At 35.2% G+C, this 14,424-nt stretch overlaps 1 protein-coding gene across 42 annotated transcripts in view; it reads left to right on the top strand.

The window, feature by feature from the left end:
- LOC135200192 (ankyrin-2-like) overlaps positions 1-14,424 on the top strand; it is a 702,328-nt gene that overhangs the window by 644,645 nt on the left and 43,259 nt on the right. For all 42 annotated transcript variants that reach the window (XM_064228610.1, XM_064228609.1, XM_064228607.1 and 39 more), the window contains one exon: positions 5,736-5,795. In XM_064228610.1, the coding sequence (XP_064084680.1) occupies positions 5,736-5,795 (60 nt within the window). The remainder of the gene's footprint in view (positions 1-5,735; positions 5,796-14,424) is intronic.

Raw genomic sequence — 14,424 nt, 5'->3', positions numbered from 1 at the left:
AATATAAAAAACAATTAAACATCTGTAAGGGAGAGAGAGGGCGAGAATTATAATTTTTGTTATTCAGGGGGAGCAACTTTTGACCTCTGGCTTGGGAGAACATCTATATTTCATGTTTTGAATAGTTATTTTATGTAAAGTATTTCTTTAATGGCTAAAAGGTCCTTATTGTATATTTACTCAAGAGTGTTGGGTCCTGTGGGCACAGAAATTCCAAAGATGTCCCTGGACCTGACATTTGCTCGTGAGCGCCAGATTCTGGTTAGGTCTTTCAGTTTGGCTTTCATCAAGATGTTTGTCACTGATGCAAACTGGAGTGAACCCAGAATCCTTTCCTGGGTTCTCCTTGAAGCAAGTTTGTGTCCTAGAAATTGCTTTACTGACTTCGCTATTTCTTTTCTCTTGGCTGATGGAATCGACAGAGTATGGGAGGATAGATTCCATTGAATGCCCAGCCACTGAAAGTTTGACTCCGGAGTGAGTCTCGATTTGGTCCTGTTTATCTTGAACCCTAGATATTCCAGGAACTGGATTACTTTCAGTGTTGCTTTGCGACATTCCTCGACTGTTGGAGCCCAAATTAACCAATCGTCGAGATACGCTACTACCATGATCCCTTGCGATCTTAGTACATTTACCTTAGAAATAATGGATTAAAGGATATTTCGCGCAGCGACACGAACTGAGCCCAGAAATTCCAAAGAATAGTCGAGTCCGCAAATCGTGAGAATGCGGATATATATATATATATATATATATATATATATATATATATATATATATATATATATATGTATATATATATATATATATATATATATATATATATATAACATACATATACACACACACACACACACACACACAGTGGTCCCCCGTCTTTGCAGGGGATGTGTACCAACCAACCCCCCCCCGTGAATAGTTAGAACCCGTGAATAGTTGGAACCCCTATAAAAATGCTTAAAACCTCCTATTTTGTTAGTTAAAATCTCAAGAAGAACCCACTAGAAATTTTTATATCTAGTTTTATTATAGGTTTATCACAAAAAGTGCATTTTATGATGAAATTGATAAAAAACCCAAGGAATTAGTAGACATTTCTCATAGAAAAATACCGGGAATAGGCGAATGTTCTGCGAATAATGCAGGGGGAATGTTCCAGGGAGAAATCCGCGAATCCGGAGAACACGAATACAGGGGGTCCACTGTATATATATATATATATTATATATATAATATATATATATAATATATCTATATATATATTATTATTATATATATATATATTATATATATATATATTAACACACACACACACACACAGGCAGTCCCTGGTTATTGGTGGCGGTTCCATTCCTGATGTTGTGATAACAGAAAATCACTAATAATAGCATCAATTTCCAGTTATCGGCGCCAATAACTGGGGATCAGCAGTACTGTTAAATGAGGACCAGCATTGATAACCAAAGATCGGCACATATCAGCACCGAAATTCTAGTTATCATCATCACTAGACAAGCACCGTAAAACTAGATCACCGATAACCAGGGTTGGCTATAGTATATACAAGCAGTCCTCGCTTATCAGTGGGCGTTCCGTTCTCAGCGGGTGCTGATAAGCGAGAACCACCATCAACCGAAACACAATTTATGGCGCTTGTGGCACTGAGGTTCAGTTAATGGCACCTCTGTTAGGTATGTTATTATCGGCACCTTATGGCACCGATAACCAAAATTCAACCCATTATGGCGCCATAAATTGCCAATTTTATGACGCTAGACAAGTGCCATAAAACCGGATTGCCATTAACTGAGACCACCGATAACCGGGGACTGCATGTATATACAGGTAGTCCCCGGGTTACGACAGGGGTTCCGTTCTTGAGACGCGTCGTAAGCCAAAAATCGTTGTAAGCCGGAACATCGTCAAAAATCCCTAGAAAACCTTACTTTTAATGCTTTGGGTGCATTAAACACTATGTAAACTGCATTCTTATTGCATTTTTCATATAATAAAACCTTCAAATATTGATTATTTTGCATCTTTGGTGTCATATTTCTTCTGCCAGATCAGCATTGTAGGCGCCCTGGAACATGCGTCGTAACCGTAGGAATAATTTCTGATGAATATAATTGAAAAGCGCCTTAACCTCAGAACGTCATAAGCCGAACCCGTCATAACCTGGGGACTGTCTTTTTATATATATAATATATATATATATATATATATATATATATATATATATATATATATATATATATATATATATATATATATAATATATATATCAGCAGACAGTATAAAACTGTAAAACCCAAAGTAATAAGATATACAGAAATTGTTGACATCAGGTTGTCTCCAGAGACTGAAGTTTTACAAATGATGTCTACACTTGATACACGGCCAAACTCTCGACCGACCATACAAGGAGCGCTTAACATAATATATGGAAGGCAAGCAATCTCTTCAATAATTTTCAGCAACTCATGTAGTGCTATTGGTACTATAAAGAAGTACAAATCTTCTAATCAACTTTTCCAAGAAATACAAATAAAAATCGTTCAGCTTCTTCAATCTGGATTATCAATAAAAATCAGTTTGATTCCGGCACATGTAGGAATTGAAGGGAATGAAAATGCATAATCTGCTGCTAAACTAGCATGCACTATTACCACAACAATTTCATGTGCCCCTGTATCAGACTGGATTGCATCTGTCAGATCTCTAATATATCAAGATTGGCAAATTGATTGGTCTTCGGTACCAATAACAAACAAGCTGAAAAATATAAAATCTGAGGTATACCCATGGGTGTCATCATCTCAAAAAGCAAGTACTAAAGAAGTATCTTAGCTAGATTCCGCATAGGTCATACTGGATTTTCTTATGGCCATCTAATGACAACCCCAATGAAATGTAGTGGATGCCAAGTTCCCATGACTGTCCAGCACTTACTCGTTGAATGCCCAAATTGGATTCAGCAGAAACGCATTCATTTTGAGATCCAACAATGTCAGGAATTCTCGCTGAAGGCAAGATTTCTCACTTAATATTATCATGTTCCTAAGCAGCTGGTTTTTAATTAAAGTCTAGTTTTTTTCTCAGGTTAATTCCTGGGAACCAGCCTGAGAAGAGCCTTTTTTAGGCTCAGAGGTCTGGTTAAACTAATCTTTTATCCTGTCCTATCCTACTAGATTGTTTGAGACGTACAGCAGTTTACTTATGATATTCACAACCTCATTTTTGCAGCATAGCTTTCTAGTAGCCTATGCTCCGGGAACAAGACCCAATCCCAACACATTGCTGACATAAGTCAAAACAGCAATATGAATCAGGTCCAGAAATATTGTATATCGGCACTTTCAGTTTAAGACTCTTTAAAATATCTACTATTTAGATTTATTGCAAGTTTGATTGCTTGGGTCTATCAGATAACTGAAAATCAGATAATGAAGTATTGTTCATTTATACATATATATACATCCATATACACATGCAGTGTATACATAATCCATAAGCTGGAAACTTCTCATATGTTGAAAACTCCATTTCTTGTTAATGTTTTCACAGGTTTGATAATAATTATGGTACTTTTCCATTTTGTTAATCTAGATTCATTCAGAGGTCAAAAAGTAGTCTAGCAAAATATTGAAAATAACAAAAGGGACAATGTGAGTCTTCTGTCAAGATTAAAGTTTACTGTATGGCCACCCAAGGTTTAATAGCTAATACTATACGTAGTGGTATAGTGAAGTAGAGTAACTGTCTTTTGGTATTGAATGTGGGGCTAAACCAGAGAACAGATACTAGAGCTGATATCTGGTCCTTAGAAACATGATATGCCTAAATTTTTTCAGATCCTGTTTTTTTTTCTTGAATCCCATAACTGTACACACTGTCACATAACTGGACATGGCTTTGTCTTAAGTCCATAAGAAGTGTTTAAAAAAAAATGCTAATCACCGTCAACAGTAACAATGACATCATTTACTGCTGTGTGTATTTTTATGCCATGCACTGTATTGTGTAGTTTTATCATAACTTCCCATAGTTTGAGAAAGAAAACAGTACGATACTAATTTTGCAGTTGAATTTAAGGCTCATAATAATAATTTTTTTTTTAAATGTAGAGAAACAATGACATTATTTTGAGTGCTCTGAATTGAGTTATGCACGTTTTGCTATCCATCTACTTGGACAGGTAATGAATGAGAAAATATTTAGTTCATTTTACTATAAAATTTACTTAAATATGTACAAATATTTGTACTGATTGAGACAAGTAGTTTCAGAGCTGGGAGTCTAATTTCTAAAAAATTCAATTTAATTCCTTTTATTACCAAGAAATGTGTATACATACTACTGTATAAATAAAAATTCACAAGTACCTAGCTCAAAGCTTATAAAAAAAATGCCAACTATAAGGAGATACGATGTGTTGATAGTGGAAGATATGGATACGTATATGTAGTATTTATTTACCAAATAAAAACTGTAAACTAGGAAATAATTAAGAATTTACCCTACTCTACTAATTATTGTATACCACTGAAATAGTGTTTTGAAATACAGCAGTATTTTATATTCAATACAAAATATTTGAAATTATGTACAAGTCAGAGGTCTCATTGAATTATAATACATAACTCAAACTGTCTGAAGCAATGCTCATAATGCAGGTTTATAGCAACATTTTTTTTTATAATTACCTATGCCCAATTAATTAGCTGCCCAATGAATTCTTCTTTGAGTGAAGCTTGAGACTAAAATTTTACTATTCGTCTTTTACATTTTTTTTGCTGAATCTTTATTTTATAATCTCCATTTATAGCTGTATTATGTTGGAAGTGAAAGACCCAGTAACAGTTTCATTCTTTTCCTGTTGTTAGTGTTCATATAATCAGTATAGTTCCATCTTCATAATGAGAAAGAATTAGTACAAGGATTTTTCCAATAAAACTGGTCATGAGAGAAATTTTAGTCATAATTATATGCTGTTAGTATTTCTAAATTTTGGCATTTGAATTGCAATTAATATTTCTTTTCTTTTCTGATTTGAGGAGATGGTTATTTTTAGCAAGTAATCTTCATACACTGTATATCTTAGTTTACATCCACACAACTTGTAATATGAACAGAGCAGTTTACAGACTATAACAAAACTGACTAGGTATATTTTACTGGATTTCATAACAGTACGTAGTGTGTTGTGTGTATACATAATTGTGTGATTCAACTCTTTTTGGTTTTACTTAGCATACTTACACATAAACATATGAAAGAAAAGTAGATATTTACAGAAAATGTTCGACATTGAGTTGTGCCTTTTTCTGTACTCTTTTTGTGTTGGCCTTCATTATCTTCCTTTCTTAATAGTACTGTACAGTAATGGCTGCCCAAACTGATAAACCTTGATGCAATGGCTATTGTAAGCTTTGTAATTTAATAAGTTTTGTAAACTTGGCTATTCTTGTTGCACAGAATTTTGGTTGTTTTATTTTATATTTTTGGTTTATGAGAATCGAATGATAATTTTCCAAACATTATTTTTTTTTTTACCTCATATAATGCTTGCAAAATTTTTATATATTTTTCAGTTTGTTTTTAATGTAAGCATACCTTGTATAAATGTTTCTCAACCAATAACTAGTATAAAATTTTCCCTTCCATACCACTTCAAACAGTTATTTCTTTTTTCCCTACCATTTATTTATTAATTCCTTTCATTTTGTCAGGGACCCATGAGGCAACTCACATTACTGAGCAGCAGCCAACCTCTCTCTCCCACGACCAAGGTAAATGATATACATAAGCTGTAAATGCTTGAGTTAGTGTAGTCCATGGGGTATACAAATTTTCATGTATATTTTGTTATGTATAGTTTTCCAGTCCAGCATTCCTACCTTTCTTATGATATTAGCAGAGCACTGTATACTGTTCATATAAATTTTCTTACGACATTTTAATTCAATTGAGGCACTTGGGATTTTTAAAGCAGTCATTACTAGCTTTAGTTAGATGTTGTGGAGTACTGTGCACTGGCAGTGCCTCTCATACAGTACAGCATCTTTATAGTTTTCTTTACCTGTTCACATAGTCATATTTTCTGCAACAGCTATGGTTGTCTTGTGGGTTTTATTAATATTTTATATCTAGTCCATTTGATATTTATTGTAAGTATAGTTTTACCCTTTTTAATATAAAATACTATACCATTTCCTGTGTATTTTGTATGATTGTTTGCTGTCATTTAATCTCACCTCTACTGACCTTTTATGGATTTTTTTTCTATTCAGGTCCTTAATTCTTTACAGTTATGTAGTATTTCAGGTTAAGATTTAAATTAACCACCACATTCCCTCTATACATTTCTGCAGATCTTATTACTATTATATGAAATTATTCCAAATGTAAATAATTCTTAGTGAATTCCAAACTTAAGTAACTGAGTATCTAGTAACTATAAATAAATCAAGGAAACAGGGAAGAAAGAAAATTGTCATTATTTTCAAATGGATGCGTGCCATTTACCATATGTTTGTTTAGTACTGTACAGGTATTTTATCAAAATTATTCATAGTTTAGTAGTTATAGAGGGTTTTGTACCACCACACTCACAAACTAGAGCTCATGGTTTGTATTTGATTTTTGTTACAATAAATTTCAATAACTTTATTGGGAAAACTGCCATATCAATTGATAGATGTTACCTTTCCCCCACTGTTGCTAGGCTAGCTTAGTCACATTGAAACTTGGCGACAATAACAGTATTCAGTCCACAGTCAAGCTACTCAGTCTTTAGAAGTACATTCAAAGAATAACATGTAAAACATAAACGTCTACTTTTCAATACGTTTTCAACCAGTTTTTTAGAATTTTACATATGCCAGGCCAAGATGTGTCTTGTTAACAACATAGAACCATTTTCTTATATTATTTGGAAGAATGAAAATTTTGCCAGTTCTTTGACTTATGGTGAGCATGAAGATGTAAATAAAGGTATTTATGTTTTGCTAACAAGCAATGTTCTCAAATTTCTTATAGGTCTACACAAAGACCATTTATAAGATCAGGTGTTTGATTTTTTTTTTACTTGAAGCAGGCAAAAATTGAAAGGGTTACAGAATGAGTTTCGTTCGCAAATGTTTTTGTGTTGTGTCCTGTATTTTAGTTTAAATCTTACAGCTGTATCACAGTAAATAAAGGTTTTCCTTTCCTAAAGTGGATAGCCACCTTAGCAAATGTATGCTGGTGAGATTAACTGTCAGAAAGGTTAAACCAGTGTAATGAAAATGTATCCGTTACCTCAGGTTATATTTCCAAAATATTTTTATTACATTACATTGTGTTGTGCACTGCATTGTCATTGGAAAAAGAAAGGAACAGTATTTCCATATGCATGCAGTGTTATGTATATATGATAATTTTTGTAATAGGTACATTACGTAAAAAAATTCTTTGTCATAGGAAGTGTACACACCAGTATGCAAATGGCAACATTTTTGTGTCCAAGTAGTGGGTCTGCTGATAAAAATTATATAAGGGTGCTTTTAAAAGCAAATATGACACATAAAGCTTGAAGGAAAGTTTTTTATTCATGGAGTGGTGTATTTATAAATGTGATATGAGACCCTTCAAAATCAAATCTGACACTTTCGATGGCACATGTGCTAAATAGTAGTTTTGATCGAATTGTTCACTTTATGATAATTTTTTCTAGGGTTTATACTCTTCATTGTACTGTAATGTACTACCCATACTGATGAGATCAAACTGAACTAATTTGATTGATATTGGTGAATTATTGTTTTTAGATAGTAATAGTATTTATCATAACATAATGTAAAATACTGGACTTCTGAATACGTATCTGTTCCCTGGTACACAGCTGTTCACTGTATGTTCATCTCTTGACAGTACCCTGCCTGCCAGTTAAAATCAATCCAAATTTTGGCTTGAAATGCTCTAACTTGAGAGTGAATAAGATTTGCTTACCAGTAATTAATATAGTTAAGCAGATGTTCTATAATACTGTAAAGCAGTTTTCAGCACATGAAAATTAGTTGTAAGCAATTACAGTTAGTCTTTATAGATTAGCTCAGTTATGCCTGTTACTATATACTACTACTGTACAATCATTACTTAGGTTTCATATGTACTCATCATCTTTATTAGTATTAGTAAATTCCCACCTTAACAATTAAAATTTGAATGTATATGTGTGTCTGTATTTGCACATAATTATTTTTGTCACTAATTCTTCACATAATATTATTTTACTTTTAAGTACTATTACCCGGTTATTATCAAATACGTCATACGTTAGGTATACTGTGACCCAAACAGATTTATTTATAAGTACCTACCCTTACAAGAATGTAGACTTATGCTTTCTGTAGCAGAAACATGGGTGTCTGTGACTTGAGCATTATGTCACTCTTCAAGTATGAATGCAAGAAGTACATAAATGTCATCCATGTTTGAATATAAAAAGACATGCATATGTTTGAATTCTGGTCAGGACAAGTGTTTTATCATGAATAATTTGCTTTGGGTGTAAGTTATCCCTAATGTATAGTGAACTTAATATTACTTAGTTAATTGTGGCTTAAAATTGCTTTTTATACCATTTGCCTTTTTCCCCATCAATGGGGATGGCACCAAAAGTATAAAGCCTTCTGGTTCTCAGTAAATTTAGCCCCATGCCACTTTCTGTGTGATCAAACTGCACCTTAACTACTGCATATAAATTTAATTTGGGTCAGAGGAAGCATTAAATGTCGGAATAAATTAACATTAAGGCACAACAAGAACAACTAAAAGTTTTGATAGTCGCTGTTGAGTCCTTAAAGGAGTTTCACCTCCATGGTGTGCCAGCGCCTCATGGTGACTAGATTAATATCAAAGAAATATCTTTCAGCCTGGTCTTGTATTATTTTCACCCTGTGTTGGAATGATAAACACTATGACACGTGATAGAGGAATTGCAGGAAGCATGTTCTAGCAGAATCCACAATCCGGCATGAGCCCAACAAACTCCTGGCCTCTTCAATATGGGGAGCGGACCTTTTTCCAGCCTCAGCAGTGAACGAGGTACAACATGAGGCTGCTAGATTCAATCAAAGTCTAAGAGTTCAGTAGGGATTGGTCTCCAAAAGGAAATCGGAGTCTTCCACATCGAATCCCAAAGCCAAGAAGAAGCCTAGGAAGTTCCAGCCCTTCCAGGCTCCTCAACAACAACAAACTTTGGTCCAGGCAGTACCGGTTCCCCAACCTTCAACCTCTAAAAGCCAACCGCAACAGCAGTTCATGCTGTTGACACAGCCCCAACAGCTGCAGGCGTCAACCTCTTTTGCTGTCTCCCCGGCCTTCAACCCGACGTTTGAAAGCCAAGCGTTTCAGGCTTTCAATAGGTTCGGCAGGGGTAGCAGAGCTAGAGGCACCTTTCGTCAGCGAGGTGGTGGAAGGGCTACCAGCAGAGGCAGAGGTTCACGCGGAGGGCAAGGAGGTCGCCCCTCAGCAACCCAATGAGAACCTCCAGGTAGGAGGGAGGCTGTACCTCTTTCGTCAACGTTGGAGGTTCAGCAATTGGGCCCAAAGTATTGTGTCCAAAGGTCTCGGTTGGAGTTGGATCTAAGGTCCACCCCCACAACAACACCTTCTATCAGGAACCAACAGCGGAATTGATAGAGTATTCCCGCAATCTCCTTCAAAAAGGAGTAGTGTCAAGAGTCAGACATTTAAAATTTCAAGGTCGCTTGTTCAGCGTGCCAAAGAAAGACTCAGACAAACGAAGAATAATCTTAGACTTGTCCCGTCTAAACTTATTCATTCATTGCGACAAGTTCAGAATGCTGACCATTTCGCAGGTGCAGACCTTGCTTCCCCGTGGGGCCGTCACCACCTCTATAGATCTTACAGATGCCTACTATCATGTCCCGATAGCAAGACACTTCTGCCCATTCCTAGGCTTCAAGTTAGGGAACCAAGTCTACTCCTTCAAAGTAATGCCATTCGGGCCAACATAGCCCCCAGGATATTTACAAAGTTAGCGGAAACTGTAGTCCAGGAACTAAGATCTCGGGGAATCATGGTAGTAGCCTATCTGGATGATTGGCTCGTGTGGGCCACAAGCATCGAAGCTTGCCGCAAAGCAACTGCCACGGTCATCCGCTTTCTGGAATACCTAGGATTCTAGATAAACAGGACAAAGTCCCGGCTAACCCCGGCGTCCCGTTTCCAGTGGCTGGGAATTCAATGGGATTTGGATTCGCATACTCTATCAATCCCGCTGTTGAAAAGGAGAGAAATAGCCAAGGCAACCAGACAATTTCTCAAGTGCAAACAGACGTCCCAGAGAAACCAAGAAAGGATCTTAGGTTCTCTCCAATTCGCTTCAGTGACGGACGTCCTGTTGAAAGCCAAACTAAAAGATATAAATCGAGTTTGGCGTTCGAAAGCGAACAAAAGATCCCGGGACAGACTAGCTCCGATTCCGGCGATCTTACGGAAGCATCTCCGTCCCTGAACGGAAGCCAAGAACTTGTCAAAGACAATTCCACTACAGTTCCCTCCGCCGGCCTTAGTGATCCACACAGATGCATCACTAACATGGTTGGGGCAGGTACTCACAGTACAAAAAAGTACAAGGAACATGGTCCCTTCCATTCCGCCAGCTTCATATCAATGTGCTAGAAGCTATGGCAGTGTTCCTCACCCTGAAGAAACTTCATCCAGCCAAGAAATCTCATATCAAGCTGGTGCTCGACAGTGCAGTGGTAGTACACTGCATCAACAGGGGAGGTTCCAAGTCAAGCCACGTGAACCATGTCATGATAGCCATCTTTTCACTAGCAGGCAAGAACAAGTGGCACCTATCGGCCACTCACCTTGCCGGAGTAAGGAACGTGGTGGCGGATGCACTATCACGTTCGGTCCCACTGGAGTCCTAATGGTTCCTGGACAAGAAGTCATTCAGTTGGGTCTGTCAGCTAGTACCGGGGCTTCAGGTGGATCTCTTCGCCACGGAGTCGAACCACAAACTCCCTTGTTATGTGGCCCCCAACCTGGACCCTCTGGCTTATGCCACGGACGCGTTGGCTATAGATTGGAATCAATGGAAGAAGATTTACCTTTTTCCTCCGGTGAATCTTCTCCTGAAAGTTCTGAGCAAGCTCAGGACATTTAAGGGTCACATCGCTCTGATAGCTCCCAATTGGCCCAAGAGCAGTTGGTTCCCTCATTCTGAGATTTGAACAAATTATTTGTTTTTACATTATTTTAAATTGGGAAAGTTGATTCAGGTTACAAAATTTTCGAGTCGCGAACAGCATCCTAGAACAAATTATGTTCGTGAACTGTGTACCATGTATATATATATACAGGCATTCCTCGGTTATTGGCAGGGGTTCTATAACAAGATTTTGGCACCGATAACTGGAAATTGGTGCATTTCAGTGCTAGACAAGCACCATAAAACTGGATCGCCGATAACCGAGGTCGCAGATAACTGGGGACTGCCTGTACGTATATAAATTTAGCCACAAGCTACAGACCTACCAATTAGCTATTGTGGTGGAAGTGATTTGGTATTCGTTCCAAGTACGAGAACCTGAATTTGACAGGTATATACAGCGGAAGTGATAACAACCTATACCTCACATGATAGGTCAAAGGTCATTGTACATTTTAGTTTGCCAAATCAGGCAACAGTTTGAATCCCACTGGTGGCAAATCACTCACTAGGTATAATTCCCCTTAAGGATAAGTTATTCCTAAGGTATAGTGGACAAAATATCAAACATTTGTGGCGTCATATTTATTACCATAATATATACGTGTATACAGTGGTCCCCCCCGTAATCACAGGGGATGCGTACCAGACCCCCCCCATGAATAGTTAGAACCCGCGAATAGTTGGAACCCCTATAGAAATGCTTAAAACCTCCTATTTCATTAGTTAAAACTCAAGGAAAAACCACTAAAAATTTTCATACCTGGTTTTTTTAATCGTTTTATCACAAAAAGTGCATTTTATGATGAAATTGATAAAAAAAAAACAGGAATTTTTGCTTATTTCTCATAGAAAAATACTGTGAATAGGCGAATTTTCCGCAAATAATGTGGGGAAATGTTCCTGAGAGAAATCCGCTAATGTGAGTCTGCGAATCTGGAGAACACAAATATGGGGGTCCACTGTGTGTGTGTGTGTGTGTGTATATATATATATATATATATATATATATATATATATATATATATATATATATATATATATATATATATTATATCTATCTATATATATATACTATATCTATATATATCTATATCTATATCTATATCTATATCTATATCTATATCTATATCTATATATATATATATATATATATATATATATATATATATATATATATATATATATATATATATATATATATATATATATATATATATATATATATATATATATATATATATATATATATATATATATATATATATATATATATATATATATATATATATATATATATATATATATATATATATATATATATATATATATATATATATATAGATATAGATATATATATATATATATATATATATATATATATATATAATATATATATATATATATATATATATATATATATATATATATATATATATATATATATATATATATATATATATACAGGCGACCCGTGGTTAACGCCGTAATCACTCATGGCGAATCGGTTTTATGGCGGTCGTCAAAAATATTCATTAACAAAATAAGGCATTCTAAAGGTATCTTTACAGCACAATTTTCAGTTAACAGCGCCGCTAGCCCCCGTTGTCTAACGAGTTCATACATTTGTAGAAATGCCGTTCAGACCATAAAGGTTATGCAAATTATATTAAAAAATTTTATGGAGAGTTATTACGTAGGTATTAGGGTAAAATATATGCCTCTGACGCTGTTCTATGCCGAAAATATCGAGTTACACAAGTGCAAATTTAGCTATGGATGTGTCGATTTATAAATGTCCATGCTTTTGTTTAAAATGTGCATGAAAATGTATTACGTGAAAGGTATTTTTATTTCTGTACAGAAATATGATACAAAGGCAGCTTTTGAAACTGCCCTTCACGTTATCAAATACGTTGTTTTTTCATGTTCTTTCTTGTGAGCCGCCGCCTGCCACTCTTCCGAAAATATCAATTTAAAAAAAGTGCAAATTGGCGATCGATGTGTCGATTTTATAAATGTTTATGCTTTTATGTTTAAAATGTGTATGAAAATGTATTACGAATAGGGTATTTTTATTTCTGTGCAGAAATATGATAAAAAGGCAGCTTTTGAAACTGCCCTTCAAGTTATCGACTACGATGTTTTTTCAAGTTCGTTCTTGTATGCCACCGTCTGCCGCTCTTCCGAAAATATCGAGTTAAAAAGAGTGCAAATTTAGTGATCGATGTGTCGATTTTTTAAATGTTTATGCTTTTATGTTTAAAATGTGTATGAAAATATATTACGTAAAGGTATTTTCATTTTTGTACAGAAATAAGATACAAATTAAGGCAGCCTTTGTAACTACGTTCCACATTGTCAGGGGATGTTTTTTCATGTTCGTTCTTGTCCGCCAGTTCCAAAAAATGCATTGTGTTATTTTATTAATTATGCATCTTTTCCATAAATCCTTTAAAAAGTTATACATTATTTCACTGTATCCAAGAATATTGTATGTATTCTCCTATTATTGTATTTTAAAATACTACGGCAAATTTAAGCTAGTATTCCGCGGAGCGGCCAATGTTGTGGTTTGAAATCAGCTGATGAATACGAGTTTGTTTCACCATAACGCAATTCTGAGCGAATGCTCTTGCTTCTAGTTAGCATAAACGAATATCTAAATACTTGACTTATATGAGACAAAGTTAGTTTTCCTTCTACAGCGTGTTTTTAGGTGGAAATGTTTATTGAATATGTCTCGTTGTGAATGTGAACTACTTTTTTTTTGTTAACAGATTACGTTGGCGGCATGTTTATTGCGTAAAAAATTACGTGATTCCGTTCGCAATAATCCTTTATATCATCGTAATACGAACTTTACGTTATTTATCTTATATCGGCGTGAAACCAACAGTAAAATGTGTTCCTTCAAGCACAGTAGTTTTGATTAAAATGATTTTATCCCAATTTAATCTACGGTTGTGTTTGATGGCATACGTTTAATAAAGTTTTATTCTTGTTGCCGATGTACGATATAGTCATTAGCAGCTTGAACAGTTTTCTCAGCTTCAGTTATAACTAGGTTTAAATTTAACAGTATATTTCCCGATTGATCTTTAATCTATATTGATCTCTGATCTATAGCGAATAAAGTTATTACATTAAGATATCTCAGTTCTATTCTATACATAACGCCATTTATAACA

This window comes from Macrobrachium nipponense, chromosome 26 (genome assembly GCF_015104395.2).
Source record: "Macrobrachium nipponense isolate FS-2020 chromosome 26, ASM1510439v2, whole genome shotgun sequence".
NCBI lineage: Eukaryota > Metazoa > Arthropoda > Malacostraca > Decapoda > Palaemonidae > Macrobrachium > Macrobrachium nipponense.
This window is presented reverse-complemented; position numbering and strand designations above follow the sequence as displayed.